At 47.8% G+C, this 18,790-nt stretch overlaps 7 protein-coding genes across 7 annotated transcripts; 3 read left to right on the forward strand and 4 right to left on the reverse strand.

Moving 5' to 3' along the window:
• Window positions 1-674: 674 nt before the first annotated feature.
• F5B22DRAFT_421947 (uncharacterized protein) lies at window positions 675-3,368 on the reverse strand. Its single transcript, XM_047971641.1, has 6 exons — window positions 2,930-3,368; window positions 2,543-2,840; window positions 2,419-2,481; window positions 2,094-2,354; window positions 1,850-2,021; window positions 675-1,788 (listed from the first exon to the last, which is right to left on the reverse strand). Exons 1-6 carry the CDS (start codon window positions 3,142-3,144, stop codon window positions 719-721), a joined length of 2,079 nt encoding a protein of 692 aa, XP_047834584.1. The 5' UTR covers window positions 3,145-3,368; the 3' UTR covers window positions 675-718.
• An 821-nt stretch (window positions 3,369-4,189) lies between these two features.
• Window positions 4,190-5,763, forward strand: F5B22DRAFT_592390 (M6 metalloprotease). The gene has a single exon (XM_047973912.1). It carries the CDS (start codon window positions 4,325-4,327, stop codon window positions 5,492-5,494), a length of 1,170 nt encoding a protein of 389 aa, XP_047834585.1. The 5' UTR covers window positions 4,190-4,324; the 3' UTR covers window positions 5,495-5,763.
• A 1,014-nt stretch (window positions 5,764-6,777) lies between these two features.
• Window positions 6,778-9,405, forward strand: F5B22DRAFT_659634 (uncharacterized protein). The gene is made up of 5 exons (XM_047980214.1): window positions 6,778-7,171; window positions 7,233-7,699; window positions 7,757-8,188; window positions 8,246-8,675; window positions 8,734-9,405. The coding sequence occupies exons 1-5, from the start codon at window positions 7,102-7,104 to the stop codon at window positions 9,384-9,386; spliced, it is 2,052 nt and encodes a 683-aa protein (XP_047834586.1). The 5' UTR covers window positions 6,778-7,101; the 3' UTR covers window positions 9,387-9,405.
• A 3-nt stretch (window positions 9,406-9,408) lies between these two features.
• On the reverse strand, window positions 9,409-10,615 carry F5B22DRAFT_592392 (uncharacterized protein). Its single transcript, XM_047973913.1, has 3 exons — window positions 10,278-10,615; window positions 10,018-10,212; window positions 9,409-9,913 (listed from the first exon to the last, which is right to left on the reverse strand). The coding sequence occupies exons 1-3, from the start codon at window positions 10,427-10,429 to the stop codon at window positions 9,709-9,711; spliced, it is 552 nt and encodes a 183-aa protein (XP_047834587.1). The 5' UTR covers window positions 10,430-10,615; the 3' UTR covers window positions 9,409-9,708.
• An 841-nt stretch (window positions 10,616-11,456) lies between these two features.
• Window positions 11,457-13,769, forward strand: F5B22DRAFT_592399 (CTP synthase). The gene is made up of 5 exons (XM_047973914.1): window positions 11,457-11,639; window positions 11,703-11,735; window positions 11,806-12,380; window positions 12,460-13,417; window positions 13,488-13,769. Exons 1-5 carry the CDS (start codon window positions 11,615-11,617, stop codon window positions 13,619-13,621), a joined length of 1,725 nt encoding a protein of 574 aa, XP_047834588.1. The 5' UTR covers window positions 11,457-11,614; the 3' UTR covers window positions 13,622-13,769.
• Window positions 13,770-13,842: 73 nt separating this feature from the next.
• Window positions 13,843-14,238, reverse strand: F5B22DRAFT_659640 (Aconitase/3-isopropylmalate dehydratase; the record flags this gene model as incomplete). Its single annotated transcript, XM_047980215.1, has 1 exon — window positions 13,843-14,238. The coding sequence occupies one exon, from the start codon at window positions 14,236-14,238 to the stop codon at window positions 13,843-13,845; it is 396 nt and encodes a 131-aa protein (XP_047834589.1).
• A 1,670-nt stretch (window positions 14,239-15,908) lies between these two features.
• Window positions 15,909-17,176, reverse strand: F5B22DRAFT_422053 (uncharacterized protein). Its single transcript, XM_047971642.1, has 3 exons — window positions 16,705-17,176; window positions 16,620-16,647; window positions 15,909-16,554 (listed from the first exon to the last, which is right to left on the reverse strand). Exons 1-3 carry the CDS (start codon window positions 17,003-17,005, stop codon window positions 16,077-16,079), a joined length of 807 nt encoding a protein of 268 aa, XP_047834590.1. The 5' UTR covers window positions 17,006-17,176; the 3' UTR covers window positions 15,909-16,076.
• Window positions 17,177-18,790: the final 1,614 nt, after the last annotated feature.

Consider the following 18,790-nt stretch of genomic DNA (forward strand, 5'->3'; position numbering starts at 1 on the left):
GGCAGAGCAAAGCTCAAGCTTGGGATGGTCCTCTTTATGGTAGTCGTGAAAATAACACCTGACATCCATCCAGCTATCGGCGTCGTCTACCAGCTTCTGATGTCGCTCCCGATCCACAGCCATTATTCTGCTGTTGTTGCTTCCCGCCACCGCAAGATCTTGGGCCAGCCTTAGATGCTCTGACCAATGCAGTGCTGCATACCGCAAGAACTTGTGCTCTTTCATCCTTTCCTTAACCGCCGCCTGCCAGGCAAACCAGGTTTCGCATCCCGGCCGAACACGAACAGATTGGTCCAAACATGGTCGTGCTAGATAAGTAGCGCAAAGGTTCCCGAGCAATGCGTGGCTCGCTGCTGGCTCCATATATGATTCTGCATGGTAAGGCAGAACATTGTCTCCATAATCCTCGTCGAGCTGCTCTGGCTTTGTGGTCAGGTATTTCATCAGACTGGGGTGTATCAGTTGGAATTGGCCATTTTGGAGCTTTACCAAATGACCAAGAAATCGGTTTACCCAAAGCTCGGTATCATCGTCGCGCAAGCTACACACTTGGTCGTAGTCAACGCTTCCGGTAGTGTCGTCTCTTGCTTTTGTAAGAGCTCGTGCAATACCCAGTTCAGCAGGGCTTAGCCCTTCTCGCTGAAATGTAATCCACGTGAGGACATGCTTGACAGATCTCCTTGTTGACCTATCAGCCCATATATGCCCTAGTATTTGATCATAGAGAACCGCAGTGCTCTGTAGCGTATTTCTCTGTAGTTGAGTTCCTAATAGTTCCTTCAAGGTGCTTTCGTCGTATTTCGTGCGCTTCAAACTCCCAAGCATCACATCCGCCCGAAGACGCTTTAGGTACCCCTTCTTCTATCGCTTTCCGCATCTTAGGAGTATACCTATGGATCCTGCTAAGTAAATCTATGCGCTGTGTAACGCTCGCCTTGATTTCTGGTCCGGTATCTTCTGCTTTATCAATAAGATACCGGATAAATTTGTATTCCTTAAGGTCTGAATGAATGGCGGAGTAATCGTTGGATAAGAAGAGTAGCCGAAATCTGCCCCGTATTGGCCATTCAATCCCAAATTTCGTGAGAATGTCGAGAAATGTCTTTTGGTCTTGCCTTTCCATTTTGTCGAAACCGTCGATTACGACTGTTAACACGGGGCACTTACTTAGCGCTTTGGCCATGATCTTTGGCCAGAGTTCTTGTAGGCGATTCAGTTTTAAACTGTGTGATGGATTCTCCGATCTTAATATAGGCAGAAGGTATGTATCAATAGACTCTGGTGTTATCTCTACAAGAACTTGCCGAATAGTTGAGGCCAGTAGACCATGCAAATTGTTCTCTGTCGGATGTGACTCTTCATTCCGCTGCGATCCAGCGGCTAGGACCTGGTTCCGAGCATTGATTAATAAACTCCGTATACTACCAACCTTTTGAGATGAAGGTGGTTGGCGGGGTAGCATAGGCTCAATTTCTAGAGCTTGCTGAAGAATCTCGGACATCAGATGCCACAGATCGACTGTCGGACCCGGCTCACGCAGAAAAGCGCAAATGACCGGCTCGTCCTTCTCACGGAGCTTATCAACGACATTCTTGGCGAGGTAACTTTTCCCACAGCCCGGCTCACCCGTGATCCATAGCCTTGGCTTTGTCAATTTCATATCCAACCACATCTGGTACTGCGGTCGATTAAAAACCCACTGCCCTGTGCCATTCGCCAGTTTGTTTATCATCATAGATTGACAAAGCGTGTCGGAACACAGCAAATCGATCGCCTTGAGGCGATTTTCTATTGACTCCGAATATGGTGTTAGTATAAATAACAAGGACAAGTATACTCTAAAACTTGCCTTTCTGCCAAGGTGAGTTTGTAATCATCTCCCTGATCCGTTTCTCAACTATATGGAACATCGTCCCTTGTGGCTGATCTTTTTCGAACTTGCAAAGACTGAGATGGTCTCCTGATATCTCTATACACGCTGGTCTCTCAGCGGTGAGCGATCCCAGCGTTTTATTGACGACCTGCAGTAGAATATTATATTATTAGAAACAATAATACTCAAGGTGCCCGTCAACTAAACTAGGCGTACTTACTAATGCGTCAAGTAGCGGCTTCTTGATATGTAGCTCTTGGAAAGTCTCAAGGCTTAACTTGTGGAACAGTGGAATAAAGTCCTTTGAGAATGGCTCGAACACCTCAGGGGTTTTCTTAATCTCTTCGTACATGCCTTTAGAAGGGGATCTAACTACTACCGGCCATCTATCTCTCTTGATCTGACTGTGGCATTTTAGCACGTCCTGCAAAAATACCGCGTACTCTTGTCTAGTACCCCTATGCATAGTCGCAAAAAATATCTGAAATACCTATGCGTTAATAACTGCTTATGTAAAGGGCAGAAAAGGCATAGGATTAACTTACAACACCTAAGATTGACTTCTTGATAGATCTAAATCTATAATCATTATAGGCAATTCGGATTGCCTTTATTCCGTTAATTAGACTATATTTAATATAACATAGAAACTGTAGAAGTTATAATTACCCTTTTGATAATAACACCCCCGAGACTATGGCCCACGAAGATAATAGGCCTAGACTTATCGCGCTGGTCCTCTCGCTTGTCGTACAGGTATTGCAACAGATTATGTGCAGTGTCATCAATCCCAGCTCGACTACTAGTGCCCATAATTGACCCGCCATACTCAAACGATAGGACACGAATGCGAAGTCCGGCTTGCTTGTGGAGCGCTTGTGGCAGGAGGTCTCTCGGCCAAACTGTATCGTCTTCAGCCTTCCAGGTATCGACGTAATCTCCCATTAGGCCGTGAACTAGTACAATGCTTGAATCCATTGCTGGTTAGAACCACGAATCTATTTATGTTGCATCTACATTTGGGCATGTTTTCACCCTTAAATTGAAAGGACATACTCTGCATGGATATCCCCAAGTTTAGACACGCCTAGGTCTAAGTTGGGATCAAGCTCGTAGAGCATCATCTTCACATTGATGACCAGTTCAAAGCAAAATATCACTGAGTGATACCTAGATGACTGATCTTGTAGTAAACAAGCTTTTGAAGCTGATGTTGGACTGACGGCCTCTAGAGTAAACGAAGAGCTACTCGTAGGTAGCAAATAGGTCATATATTGCTAGGAAGGTAGAGTGTGGTGTAACAACCTCGCCATACATTACCTGAGAGGTATGGACGATGCGTTAGGGTGTTTTAATTTCGAGATAACAATGAGCGAAGCAATGGTGTTGTTCGTTAGGGTGATATGGGTGGAATCTCTGAGGACTTCACTTAGAAATGAAAATACTCACATCTAGTACTGTGGTGGCGGAGTAACCCCTCTTTCGACAGATAGCTAGGGACACGCACATGTTACGAACCAAAAAGACGGGTCGCATGATGGGTCAATTCCAAAATGACAACCACATGAGGCTGGACCAGGAGACAAGCCACAGCCAAGCTATGGGCTTAAGGTCACGCGATTGGCTCATGGAGCTCGCCTTACTAATAGGAGAACGAGCCATACATATGAGATAACGGCTCATAGGACTTATACCCCTTGGTTGTGAACGAGTCTTGAGAGTCTACTAGGAAAAGATGAATGAATAACTGTCAGATTAGGCGAGCCAGTTACTTGAGAGTGTGTCATGAGGTGTATTGTTGCTGTTGAGCAGAGTCTGCTCCGCCCTGGGTCCTAAGTTAGTAGACGCCTTTGTACTGAGTGTTCAATATTGCGCTAATGACAGGTATGAGGCTCGAGAATGAAATCTTTTACTTATAGACGCCCATCTCATTCAAGGAACCCTTAGGCGAAGTAGTTCCCAATATGGCTATGACATTAATTAAATGGACAAAGAAGCCGAAGCGGCGTTATTATATCAAAGTTGTGTCTCGGGTGAAGTGTACACTGCTTTGACTTCTGAGACAGCAAGCTTGGCGTCTGGACTTCTCAGCCCTTTCCCTCCACTCCATACCCTCAAACCTCATATTGATCGAAAACAGAGCACAGCTAGAGTTCATGCAAATTAGCTGATAAGATACTGGTGAGTTTGTTACACTGGAGTGGCAGACATGTTGTTCTGCTAGTCTCCACCTATATCACCAGTCACAATATATCCACCAATTGCCACCAGTCCGGATAAATCCGCACCCACCAAAGCACTTATCTCAACGGCCAAGAAGATACCTAGAAAAACATAGATAGAACCGCCAAGACTGATCGTGTACTCAAATTTACTAATTCCCGCGCTTTTCAGGGAACATAATTAACAGAGAGTGCGTTGAAAAGACTTTGAATTACCAGTACGAACAAGATGAACTGGTTTTCTTTGGCGGGCTGGGCGTGGTATAGCTACGGGGTGATGGCAGGAACACTGGCCGACGATCCCAAGCAACCAAGCGCCGACGTATCAGCCTGCAAGCTAGCAGCTGATCAAAACGTCTACCTGAGCGCGGGATTCGGGTATGAATTGAACTGCGCGCCGAGCGTCGGCACTCTAAGCGCGTTCATGATGTTTGTCGATTTTCCCGATCAAGGTGCTACCGAGAGCTCTCCCGAGGTTCTGCGGAATTTCTTCCTCCCCAACGCGGCGGACTGGTACTATCGGTCGTCATACGGCGCGCTCAAATTATCAGTGACGGCCGACACGTCACGCTTCTACCGCATGCCCGCCACGGCGGCTAGTTACAATTGGCAGCGCGGGCTCACAGCCGAGCAGCACGCGGTCTATATCCATGATGCGCTGAAGGCTTACAATGCCCCTATACCCTCTGTAGACGTGCTGTACATCGTTCCTACTGCCAACGCGACTAAGATTTCCTACAGCCCGACTTATATGGGTGACGTGAGGACGCGCGATGGGACCTATGTCGCGAGGAAGTCTGTGACCTTCGGCTATGATGGCTATAAAACTTGGGGGTATCTCGTACTCAACCATGAGACGGGACATACTATGTGTCTGCCTGATTATTACCCATTTAACGGGAGTGCGACGGGCTTGTTCATCGGCGGCTGGGATTTGATGGGGCTCATCAGCGGGCCGAGCCCGGATTATTTCGCATGGGACAAGTGGCGACTTGGCTGGCTGGCCGACGATCAGATCGATTGCGTGAGCGTCGCTGGAACAACCTCGCACACACTCTCCTCGCTTGAGGTCGCCGGTGGGAAGAAAGCTGTCGTGGTAAAGTACAATAAGACCAACGCGCTTGTTGCCGAAGTGCGGTCTTCGGAAGGCCTTGATTCAGCGTCGTGCGCCACGGGGGTTCTTCTGTACACTGTTTCCACTAAGACTAATACTGGCGAGGGCCCCATTGTGGTGTTGGACACTACGCCTGGGTCTGGCGGATGTGCGGGCGATAGATTGAATGATGCTACACTAAGACTTGATGGTGTTAGGTCGTACATAGTAAACCGCTGGGGCATCAAAGTCACAGTAGTGGCCCGGGACAATGAAGACTATACGATCGAGGTGACTCGTCGGTGAGCGACGGTTCATCTTATTGCGGTCTATGTCCTTGGTACATCAAAACGCAAGAAATATTGATACCGTAATGACAGACTGCCATAAATCGCGAGCGGCCTGGACTCGTGTTGATATATAGCTTCAAACTGTCGCTGTCATCTCGCTTATGTGCCTAGGCTGGATAGACGAGTCTGCTCTCCATGAAGAATATAAGGAATGCTAGGTAAATGATTATATGACCATCAAACTATGTGCATCTCGTAATTAATAGAGTAATGGCTTAGTCCGTGCGAGGGACTTGATCTGGAAACCGCAAAATATCGGTTTAAACCCGTCTCAGGCTAATCCTTCGCGCTTCGCATCAACGATAACTCCAAATTTCTGCTGTTATTTAGGGTTTTACCTTTAGGGGCTGCGATTTCGTTCCCTTACCCCTTTTAAAGGTTTGAAAGAAACACGTAGCTCCGTACCCATTCGACCCAGTTTTAAGGGCCACAATATCTCGCTATTAGCGCTACATACTTGATACCAGAAATTGCTATATATTTGTGCCTAAGACAAGGTAGCTTGTTGTAGCAGCTGTTAGACCCTTTCTGTATCGATTCAGGAAATATCGTCAATGAGCTGGCCAAAGCATCGTGATGAGCAACCTCCCAAGTCTTGTGGTCACGATCCCATCCAACCTCGCCCCTGTCTCCCGATCACAATCCCACATATGTCTGTGCGAGTGGACACATTCAGTATAACGAGCGATACTGGTATGCGAAAATTGCGTTCCGGATCAAAATGTCCGGCAGGATAGGCCAGCTCTTGGTGGCACACTATCCGCAGAAACTACTGGACAACTACGCGGCAATGCGGTGAGCAGGGGTGACCGTGTTGGCAATACATAGTAATGTTCAAGTGAGTGTATCTATGTCATGTCTAAGAACGGCACAACTTAACGTCGTGGTCGTCCATAGCAACGTGTCGAGACTGTAGCATTGGGAGTGGCGATTACTGCAAAGCCGGTAGTCGCAACTGTCACCGCTGGTGTCGCGCATTAGATCGTACCAGAAGATCGGGACTACATGTAGACAACCGCCAAGTTAGCTAGTTCGCCCTCGTTCGGCCTAGCCTCAGGCAAGACACCCACACGTGGTAGGCAAGCTGGAGGCGAGCTGGGGGCTACTTTAGCCTCAAGCCTAAAGATAAATAGACTATATAGATGCCAGGGCCCAGATCTGGTCTATTTACTAGCAAAGAGAGAGCCCACCAAGCACTAGGGCTAGTATAAGTAGGATTCGAATCTAAACTCCGTGATTCAGTAGCCTGATGCTGGCTTCTCAGCTTGCAAGATCGAGGCTACTCTGGCTACTCTAGCCCTGGATCTGGAGATCATTGTCAATGGTTCTAGTATTAGCTCACAATGGCGGCCAGGCCGTCAGGCTGTAGCTGTCCAGTCATCATAGAGGCCTGGATGACAAGTTATTCGATGACTCCCTAGAGTATATAAACATGGCCGATCACAACCAGATCTTCTTGTCCATCATCAGAGCTCGGGTACACTACTAATTTCAGACTCAACGCCATCTATAGCCACTGTATCACACAGGCAATCCTCCAATCGCTACCAATTAAATCTCGCAATGAAATATTCGTTTGCGTTCAGCGCCCTTGCTGCGCTCTGCGCCGCCCAGGAGCTTCCCTGGGATATCAGTGAGTGCTTTCATACTACATTCACTCACTGCCTGTCCCTCTACTAACGAACATGTTATAGTCCAGTCGGCCGATCCGCCTCCTACAGTCACCGTACCTTGGGGTGCTGCTGGCGCAACTATTATTCCCTATCACTCAGAGACAGCTATTGCCGCAGTCGTAGCAGATGTTGTCTCAGATCCTCTCCCACAAGCTACAGATCTGCCCGATCTGCCCGCCATTGTCGAAAAGAGAGATTTAGTCAAGCGTGCCTGTCAGGCCCAAACCCAGGGAAACGGCCCCATCCCTGAAGATGACTCTGCAGAGGGCTTCTTAGCTTTTTCTGCCTTCAAGGAGGCTGCTGAATCAGCCAAGACTCCTAACGGATACGCCTTGAATTATCGCAATCTCAACTCTTCGAGTAATGCCTATGGCTATATGGGCTTCGCATTGATGGATAGTTACGATACAGAATCTTGCGCCAGCCAATGCACAAGTATCTATGGATGCCACTCCTTCAATATCTTCTTTGAGAGAGACCCGGCAATTGTAAGTACATCTACAAGACCCTGAAAATCTGCATCATTGACTTACGAGCCTTTTCAGCAACCCGGAGATGGGTGCCCTAATCCTAAGAGCACGACTCTAATCAAGTGTGTATTCTGGGGCGGCCCTACCTCTACCGACAATTCGAAGAATACTGGCTTCCGTTATTACGGATTTGATATTGTCATTGCAGGCTCGAACGCCTATGACAGTGTTACTGCCCCCCTTGAGGAAGGGTATGCTGCACCAACATCACTGGGCAAGGCTCAGCTTAATGCCCCTATGGATTGTGGCGGATTCGACACCTACTTGGGTTCAAAGATGTTCACAGATGGACCGTTTGACCCTGCTCTATGTGCTGCTGCTTGCACGGCCCAGTCCGAATACAATATTGCGAACCCACCGCCAACGGGAGTTGCACAAACATGCCAGTTCTTCAACACTTATTTACTTCTCAAAAACGGTCTCCCAGAGGGACAGGTCTGCTCAATGGTAAGATGAGTCTTTCATTACTCGACTTTAAGATTTATTTACTAATAGTTTGCCAAGTATACAATGAGCTGGGATGCACAATATGCTCCGGCTAATCAAGGACAATGGCGAGACAACGACCATTACTCTTTTGCTTACAGCTTCACTTACGCAAACTTAACGAGTCCTGGTTCTCCCAGAATTCCCTGTCCTGTAGTCAGTGCGAGCTCGGTCATCGCTGCTTCAACTCTGGAACCATACTGCAACACCTTGTTGGGCTATACGACCCCTGTTTCCACATCGACCCAGATCAATACTGTGACTGTGCCCTCCACCACCGTGCAATCAACTTACACCCGAACTACCACTATCACGTCGACAGCTAAAGCAACCGTGCGTATTACCACTGGTACTCCCATTGTTTTTGTCCCAGGCCCAACCGGAGTCCAAGCACTTCGCCGTGATGTGTTGGCGACCGATGTGCCTGAGGCTCTGCAATCATTCGACGGTGAGTTTTTATCTCTGTATGAACCGTGTAACCAGAGGACAGTAACTGACTTCAATAGCCGATGTTGTATCTTCCGCATGCGCTCTTCAACCTGATGTTACACCGATAACAACCACGTCAACTGTAATGGCCACGGCCACTAGCACGGTGACTGAGGGACAGACTGTCGTGGTCACAACCGCCTTGTTCGTAAGAACCACATACACCACTGTCACCACGACAGCCACAACATATGTTCCTCCCGACCCGACGAACACCCTATGGGTCAGCCCTGCGGCTAACGACGCTGGCAAATTCTTGAAGATCGGTCCCACCTATGGTCTTTTAACCCAGAGCAACTTTGTGCCGGAAGGACGGGAGGGGTTCCGCCTCACCTCAGACGGTTACTTATACTCTACAACCAATGGGAAGTGGATTAGTGGAAATATTGATGCCATAGATGGCAAATATGGATTGCTTGGTCTCTCCGCTTTTGCCGATAAGGCCCAGGCACGACCTATCTGGCGCGGCACTGATAACGGCGACGGCACTACGCGGATTCACCTGGTCAACCCTGCAAATAACCACGAGTTCCAGCTTTGCGCGCTGATCAACGGCATCGGGTCCCCTCTCAATGATTTCAAAAGTGGTTACGGTGTTTTCGGATACTCGTCGGCGAACTTGGGGAGCGTTCTCATTCCGACTATCATGACTCTCCGGAACGAGGCTTAAGTCGTCTTGTGGTCTGCGATGTTGGCATATTTCTAAGAGTTTCGTGTTTATAATTTTGTTGTCTCGTATATAAGACATCAGATACCTCATACATACTTAGATTAATGATATAATAATAATACAAAATAGAGTGGTACTGATTACCGCCGTATTTGAAAGTCCGAGATTGAAACCCCTGATTGATTTACCACCTAGCTAAGTCTGAAGTGCGCCACCCGGATATTTGTTTCAACTTTAATGCTTAACTCTATATAAGCCTTCATCACCCTCCCTTGCGATCTACGCTCATCATTCTAAGATTCACCTCCGCACCGCTCTACGCTTACGAAGCGTACCGTGATGGCCTCAGGCCATTGTGACCGCCCTCGGGCGGGACGGGGGCGACCTGGATCATCCCGTCGTGCGGGATCATGGCGACCTCTCTCCCGCATTGACTGCAGTATATATGGATGTTCTCGCACCATCCTGCGATGCACGGCAGGCAGACTAGGCAGATGCATACGAGACAGCAGAGGAACGAAGCAAGTCTGGGAGATCGGGGTTAGTCCCTACCTAATACGGATGATTGTAGTTGTCGGATAGTGAAGACACAGGCTTGGAAGAAAAGGGGTTGAAGGAAAGGGGACCGTACGCTTGCTGCGAATCGCCCTGCCTAGTCGATCTCGTCTGAGCCCTTTGCTTGCAGAATGGACAGTCGATCCACGCCGGTTGTTCTGTTAGCGCCTGTAGAGGTGTGACTAGTCGTTGGGGCTCCTTTATCGCCGCGCTCCCTTGTTGGGTTGCTGTGATGTCGACCGCTGGTGTGATTGAGGGTTGCTGTGGGTTGCTGTATAAACGAAATAGCGTCAGATCTTGTGTGTTAGTGGGCGATTCTGCAGTATGGAAGCTCACTATGGGTTTGTCGCGACGGACGGCTGATATGCTGGTGGTGGAGGGCCATCTTGAACTGTCTGGTGTTCAGATTTACCGCCTGCCGCCGCAACGCTAGACTGGCCAGCAGCATCTTGCACGTTGATGGTGGTTTCTTGTTGAGTTGCGCTCATTTTGGTCGACCTAATTAGACGAAAATGAATAGTAATGGTTTCGCAATGATAAACCGCATTGCGAAAGTGCTGATGTCATTGCATATTAATGTGTTGGAAGGATACATAAGCAAACCATTATTTCCTTACCAGGTGGGCTCATCTCGGTGTGTATTTACTCGTATATGCCGGATTGCGGCGATTAACGTTGTTAGGAGTCATAGGGCGGCGAATCACATCACTAGGCAGCTCTTCGCAAGGCACATTCATTGGGCGGAGTAAGATACCTGAGGCATAGCTGGAATACTACCTCAATGTCTGTGGTCCGGCCAAGCGCAACGCCACATAGGAATGTAACATTTGGTTACATATCTCGCAACATATGGACTGATTTAGGTGGTTTGATACTTCGCCACATTTCTACTATATATTGTACGTCAGGAACTTTACTGCTAATAGTTCCAAGACTACATTTCATCCAGCGGTTTGGTCGAAATACTGCTGACTACGGCTAAGGTACCGCTTAATGATATTCTCGGAAGTTGGCGGAGCATTTACAAGGCTAAAAACGAAGCTCTATATTGGTCTATATCTAATTATCTAGATTACCTTTTCGTAAGTTTCGAAAGCTCCCTCTATATATCCGTATGTTTAGTGGCTTAACCTTTAAAGATTGTATAAGGCCATATAAGACTGTAAGAGATTACCAGGGGTCACCCTAGGTGAGCCCTCTGATTACCATGGCTGTTGAGTTGCAGTTCAATACGCCACAGAGTGGGAAGTAGGCAAACGTTTTCTAATTTGCTAAAGTATAAACTCCAACTATATAGAGTTAAGAGTTAAGTATCAATAACTTAGGCATACCTTTCTCTCTTAGAGAGATACTAATACAAAGTCTATGTTACTAGCTATTATTTAAATAGCCGTTTCATTGTATTGTAATTAAAAGGGAAATGGCCCACTTGTGGTTATGCATGTTGGGTCCTAGATATCCTCAATGCAGGTGCTTGGCACGAATCCCATTCAGCCCTTTTATCTTGAGATGCGACTCTACCCGATAAGAGGAGGTACCTTTTTTTCCCCTTTAAGACTCCGTTTGTACAATTTATCATACATTGCCATATCAATAGAGTGCTGACCTTTTTCTGATTTTTTTGTTCTTTTTTGACAAGGATTTCATACCCGGGCCGGATTAAGTATTTAGTCATGAAGTACATAGTAGTGACCGGAGGTACGTCTTAATATTGGGATAATATATTTTCAGTCGGCAAAGCGCTCGCTAATGACCAGGTAGGAGTGATCAGCGGCGTTGGAAAAGGCACCATCGGTATAGACTACTCGCCATGATTTGAAGCCTGAAGGCTTTCCCGGTTCGAATGAGTCTAATACGCAGAAAGCCTCTAGCATCGGCCTTTTGCTCAAGACGACTGGGTTGAAAGTTACGATGATCAAGATTGATCCCTACATGAACGTTGACGCGGGTACTATGGCTCCCGCCGAGCACGGCGAGTGTTTCGTGCTTGCTGACGGCGGCGAAGTCGACCTAGATTTGGGCAACTATGAACGCTACTTGAATGTTACCCTCACCAGCGAACATAGTATCACCACGGGCAAAATCTACGACCACGTGATCAAGCGCGAGCGAAAGGGTGACTACTTGGGCAAAACAGTCCAGGTCATTCCCCATCTTACGGATGCGATACAGGAATGGATACAGCGTGTAGCCTCCGTCCCTGTCGATGAGACGTTCGAAGCGCCCGACGTTTGCGTTATTGAGCTAGGGGGCACCGTTGGCGACATCGAGAATGGGCCATTCGTTGAAGCCCTGGGCCAGTTGAAACGAAGAGCTGGGAAGTGTGACTACTTGCACATTCATGTCTCGCTCATTCCCATAGTCCAAGGCGAACAGAAGACGAAGCCGACTCAGCAAGCAATTCGCACTGTGCGCAGCGCTGGCCTAAATCCCGACTTAGTAGGTCGATTCTTTGGTGGAAACCGGCGAATTGTATTGGGAACTTGGATACGTCAAGGGCTAATCGTCGTTGCCATAGATTGCGTGCCGATGCACAGACAAGTTGGACACTTTGACCATAGGTAAAGTTGCAAACTATTGCCAGGTCAACCCCGACCAGGTCATCGCTGTTGCCGATGTTGCATCCACCTACCTTGTCCCTGTTGTCCTGAAATCACAAGGGCTGATCCCCAGCATGTCTAGTATCTTGGACCTCCAGTCTCTCGATACACCACTAGAGCGCATAGAACGAGGTGCCCGCAGATGGGCATCATGGAAGACTTTGACAGCGCCGCCAAATCACCCCAAAGCCGTGACCATTGCATTGGTTGGAAAATACACGCGCTCCCTCGACGCCTACATGTCTCTAGTCAAAGCTTTGCAGCACGCCACTATGGCCTACAAGCGTAAGCTTGACCTCGTCCTCGTCGACGCCTCGCATTTGGAATCTCCACTCGCCAGCACGTCACCGTCCAAGACCGCCGAGTACGAATCTGCGTGGCGCAAAGTCTGCGAGGCTCAGGGCATCCTTGTGCCAGGCGGCTTCGGCGCCAGAGGATCCGAGGGCATGATCGAGGCCGCTAAATATGCTCGCGAGAATAAAATACCATTCTTGGGGATTTGCCTGGGCATGCAGATAGCCGTCATCGACTTCGCGCGCAACGTATGTGGCCTCTCAGGAGCTAACTCAGTCGAGCTGGACCCGGAGACTCTAAGTCCTGTCATAATAAATATGCCTGAGCTCGACTATTCGAAACTTGGTGGCACGATGCGGTTAGGTGAGCGATTGACGCATTTTCAGCCCAGCAGTGGCGCGTGGAGCAAGGCCCGTGCAGTATATACCAGCTGTAATCCCCAACAAACATGCGACCATAACAGTGATGAACTGGTGATCCGAGAGCGCCATCGTCACCGCTACGAAGTGAATCCGTCCTACATCGAGACACTCGCCAGACATGGGCTAGAATTTGTCGGAAAGGATGAGACTGGCGAGCGCAGTGAGTTCATATTTCTGTTTTCGCCTTCCTTCTTTATACGATAGACAATCTCATAACAAATATCGTGCAGTGGAGATCCTGGAGCTACGTGATCATCCCTGGTTCGTGGGCGTCCAGTTCCACCCGGAGTACCAGAGTAAGGTTCTTGATCCCAGCAAGTCAATCATGGGCTTCGTAGCTGCGAGTGCTGGGTGCCTACAATAGGTAAAGATGCGAGTAGAGAAGCGGGTTTGAAAGCGATTCATGATTTACGGAACTACGTATTAGAGCTCAATAATAGTTTTTTGCCGGCTAGACCTAGATAGTGAGAAGTTGACGTAAAGGCTAATAAATACCGATGTTTCATCCTTCACTCTTTATGCACCCTTTCTCCCAGCCCCCTCATCCTATGACGCACAGCTGTGACTAATGGGCCTTCTTCAAGCTTAATGATTGTCCCGAGGCGCAAAATACTTCTGCGCAATGCCCTGAAACATGATTGCGCGCTTCAAAACCATACCTTCACTCAAACTACTCACTTCGCGCTGCAGAATGTCTTGCCAGGGTGTCTGACTTTCAGGCATACCATATCCCCCTTTGGCCTCCAACTCTTCTCGCCGAGCCTTTAACTCTTCCTCCGAAACAAGAATGTCGACACGGCGCCTACCTATGTCGACCCGTACCGTGTCCAAATCGCGGACTAGTGCAGGATTTCCACCGTTGGCTGCTTCAGGGCTCGCGTTCAGGATCGATGGTGAGCCGGAGGTCCTCGACTGTCGCCCGTCACCGATGCATGGTAGCTCTTTAATGCCTTGTTTCAGTAACCTCCCCGGCGCATGCATGTTGACTGCCTCGGCGGCTCCGGGATATATAGACCAATCCAATATAGTCACTGCCCAGGAAGGTTGCTACTACTATAGCCATGGCGATGCGGTTTCATTGGGGTCAGAAGAGTAAGCCACATGTTTTGACGAATTTCGTTTTGAACTCCTTCATAAAGGCAATTATGGCAATCGCTGGATCCACACCTCAATTCTAGAATATGGTCTTCGTGCGGCGGGAATGTTGAGTAATAACAATGGCAGCCTGTGCTGCCCCGATATGTGGAGGAGTCTCCTAGAACTATGGCCCATCGGGTATACTTGCATCGGAAAAGGAACTGCTCGGAAAAGTAGCATACCCCCCAATATCTCCATACCATTCTACACATTGAGTAGGATAGCCTAATCTCAAGAGACTCTTTTCTTTTAACTTCGGTATGACAACATTAGTATTTTGTGATAGTACTTACTGATACACTTGAGAGGGTTGTAGGTTATTGATCTTATCCCGTCGAGGTTCGTGGGAAAGAGTCGGAGAACTGCAACCATGGGGTTACTGTATTACACTTGTTGTTACATCATGGATTCGGAGCCTTGGTTGACCAGAGTAGGGCTATAAGCATAGCAAGTTTCTATGTCTTTAACCCAAGGATCGTGACACCTAGAAAGCTGAGTCGCAGCGAATTCTTTTCCCTTTTATAGAAGAATGAGATCGTGGCCACAGATATCCAGCATCCGGAAGACATAGCATTGAGGTACTGGGTAACAAAGTTTGTCTTCATTTTAGCCTGCTCTATGTGCCGGAAACCCTAAGTGTTTTTGTAAATTTTTACGCCACCATTAGAATACGAACTGCTAGATTGACGACTGATTGGTACGATATGAACAGGCCTCATCAAGGGATAAATCCCTGATCATCAGTAGCTGTTCTTAGCGGATGTTTGTTGTGATAACTTGAAACAAAAGTCCGCCACCAAGTCGAACTAAGGGATGTGGGATGAACCAAAAGGAGCCACCAATAGAACCATCTCCATGTATCTTCATTGCTATAGTAGTAGATACATGCGTTGCTTCTGCTAGACATAGTCCGACTACGCTAGAACAACCTCAGAAACTGTGATGCGTGGAAATACGATGATCCTGGGAATGATTGGAGTGTGATATGAGAAACGTCATTTGTAGCGCAGAAATAACGCTTGCCAATCGTGTAATTCATCAGAATGTTTGATACACGTCATAATAATGACAAACATCAGTGTATCATGTACAACTGGTGTACCCGGAGTACTGATTGGTCTTTCCCCAAGGTGTGTTATAGTTTACCGTATTACTCGGGGGTTCAACTAATATAGAGCAAATATCGGTCTGTCATCATTAGGTCACAGTCCTAGGGGCTACTACCATAGAAGCTAGCAGTTCTGCTCTGCGCTCAACTCAAACTCGAATTTCACATTATTCCTGCTTGAGCCCCTTTCAATGACCAGTCATTGATTGACTCACTCGCAAGTAACAAAAATGGGAAATCAGCGCACATCAAAGAGCATCTGTTGTAAATATTGCCCTAATCAAACCGCATGCGACTTTGACCAGCTCAGGGGTTCATGATAAGTAAATGAGGATCGAAATAAGTAGTGAGCGCAAGAGGCTGAAAAGGAGCATATGGTTGCTGGGCACTTCCCACTCATTTCAGAGATTGGTAGAAATATGCTTGCTTCCATTATGTATTATCGTCGTCTAAGGCAGTTAGACGCCATTCAATATGTACAGTAGAATTATGACATAGATGCTCAACCCCTTTTCACCGTCGCTTCGCTCACTTATCCACAACTCGTTCTCATGATAACATCAAAATCATCGCCCTACGAGTTCTTGGTAGCGTCGGGGTGAGCGGCGATCTCGTTGACGGCACCCTCTTGGAGAACATCGAAGAGCCTCTTTCCGGTGGCATTATAGCCGGGAACGAAGTGCTCGCCAAAGTCCTGGAGGAAGGTGTTGTAGGTACCAGCGGGCTTGGCACCGGCTAGGTAGGTAAAGGTCTCGTTGCTGCCACGGAAGAGGTAGACGTTGGGGTAAGCGGCCAAGATGGCGTTGTAGTCCTTCTCCGGGATGGCGGGATTACGGGGGCCGGGGAACTCAAAGCCAACGCTGTTAACGATCCACTGCGACTGTTGGTTCTTGCCAGAGATGATGCTCATCTCCGTCTGTAGGGAGATACCATCATACAACTTCTCGAGGCGAGCATCCGTCCACTTCTTCTCCTGGCAGCTGTCGCCTGCGATGGACTCCTTGACAAGCTTCACAGCACTCAAGCCACTGTCGACTTCGAATCGCTGATTCCTTTAAATATAGTTAGTTACTCGGTATTTGATTACATTAGCACACAAACAGGAGATGTAACTCACTGAGAAACCCAGGGAGAGTCCTTTCGCACTGTAAAATATTACGTTAGCATGGACAATCTCAAGCTAGAATGCGGGGAAATCTTACTATCCCAACCAAGATCGTGGAGAAGGGTGCCGACAGCGTGAAGTTCAAGGTCAATAGTGCTGTAGAGAGTCTCATTGGCGTTGATGGCAGCAGCACCGAACAGCCAAGTACGGTACAAGTGCTTGACAAGATAGGGCTGGAGCTCCTCGAATACTTCGATGGCCTTACGGGCATCACGAACAACCTGAGTGTCGACAACCTTTACACCAGCGACGGTGGTTGTTGCGTATTTAGAGTTGTTGATCTTAGCAGCTGCCGCACCGGCGAGGGTGAGCGCCGACAGAACACCGGAGAACTTCATATTGAAAAGATTAAAGTACGGTACTTGGTCGAAAGCTGGTAAGAGTAGAAAGGCAGAAAAGGAGAGACGATGGTGAGCGAGCGAGTGAGTGTGTGAATAATTAATGACAAACTCAGCTGGATCAACGCCTCTCTTTATCTATAGTTCGACATCTCGGCAATATCCATCGTACTAACATGATAGACCGCCGTAGACATGCATAGCGGCTCACCCATGCCCTCGGAAATGAGTACTTGCTGTACGGAACAAGGCTGTCCATGCACGTGTGGACTGCATTGGCGTATTGTAGCGTAAGGCTTAGTACACACTCAGCTGATATCTTGCCTATGATTCGTACCTGTAGCTGAGACATTTGTCAACTCTCGCCTCGGCCGATTGCTAGTGGAGCGAGATGACTGGGCTAGATTTGGAGTACAGGAGTGGGGAATGGGGTTTTGAAGTCCGAGGTGCGACCATATAGACGCACTGATTTTCACCGAATTCCAACTGATATAATATAGGCATGTGAATCATGCATATTGCACGGGCTGAGTTCAGCTGTGGCCAAAGTAGCAATCAGCGCCAACACACAAGATTACTGTACTTACCACGGGTTTTGCAGCGCATAATGGTCTACCGGTATTTTCAAGTCGACCTATAACAAGCCTCATATATCTACTTGCATGTGAATTTTTAGTACCGCAATACGTAGAATACTTAGGCAAAGACCTCAGGTGTGTTGCCGTAGCTTGCAATGGATTTCAAGATTATCAGGGCCATGACCCACTGACCTTCTTGATACAACTACATAGCCTCGGGATTCCATTATCGCGATTCCTGACCGCGCTGTCATGATGTTGCTGCTATGTGATTGGGCGCGCTGGGAAAATCTTCTGCCTACATTGTGATGTGACTAGTTGCGTATCCTAGCAATGCGTGTAAGTATGCAGTAGACCATAAACTTCTGACTCAGCATTAGCCAGGGGGCTCCTTTCTAGATCATAGAGTGGTTCGCGATGGCGTGTCGATCTGTGCTAGTTACATGATACCCTGCTACTTACTCCTTTATCTAGCATAACGGCTGTTACGTACCTAGTACATATATCTTTGGAGAAGGAGAAAGGTGACAATGATCGACGTGTAAACTAGCTTGGAGCAACGTAGCGTAATGTATAGTAATGTAGAGGTCCAAGGCACGCGTGTTAAGCTTGCATGTAATCTTATACAAGATTGACTAGTGTATATACACTACACATAGGATACTGAGCAATGTGCTGCTATTGTCATCGGTTTACATGAATAAGAGAATCAACAAGATCGAATGGTACACTAACAGTTACTATTTAAGGGTGTGGCACCTAGTATGGGGGGGGCAACATTAGAATATCGAAGACTGAGTGAGATCTGAATGTAAGCTCCATGGCTCTAATAGAATATTCCCCGGATACTCGGATAAAAAAAAAGCTTTCGGGAAGTGGGCGGAGTATAGATGTGCCGTATGCACAATGGTGGCACGACAAAAGTCGGATGTTCTCAAGGGCGTATCGTGGCGCGCGTATCTCATAGAAGGATGGGCAGCAAATTCTTTGATGGACGACACGTGTTGGTTCACCTCCTATGATGCACTCTTGTGGCCCAAGAACGGTCGCTCTAGTTAGCTACAGCCCTTAGACTACTGCATTCTAACTGTTAAGTCCATGATCCAACGCCCAGTCACTCACCTCCTAGAGTCCAAGAAGAGCCGCACAGGTCCGAATCCTCCTTGGCAACAGCGGGCTCTATCTTGGAACTACCGGTAGACTGTAT

This window comes from Xylaria bambusicola, assembly GCF_022495145.1.
Source record: "Xylaria bambusicola strain CBS 139988 unplaced genomic scaffold F5B22scaffold_5, whole genome shotgun sequence".
NCBI classification, from domain to species: Eukaryota; Fungi; Ascomycota; class Sordariomycetes; order Xylariales; family Xylariaceae; genus Xylaria; species Xylaria bambusicola.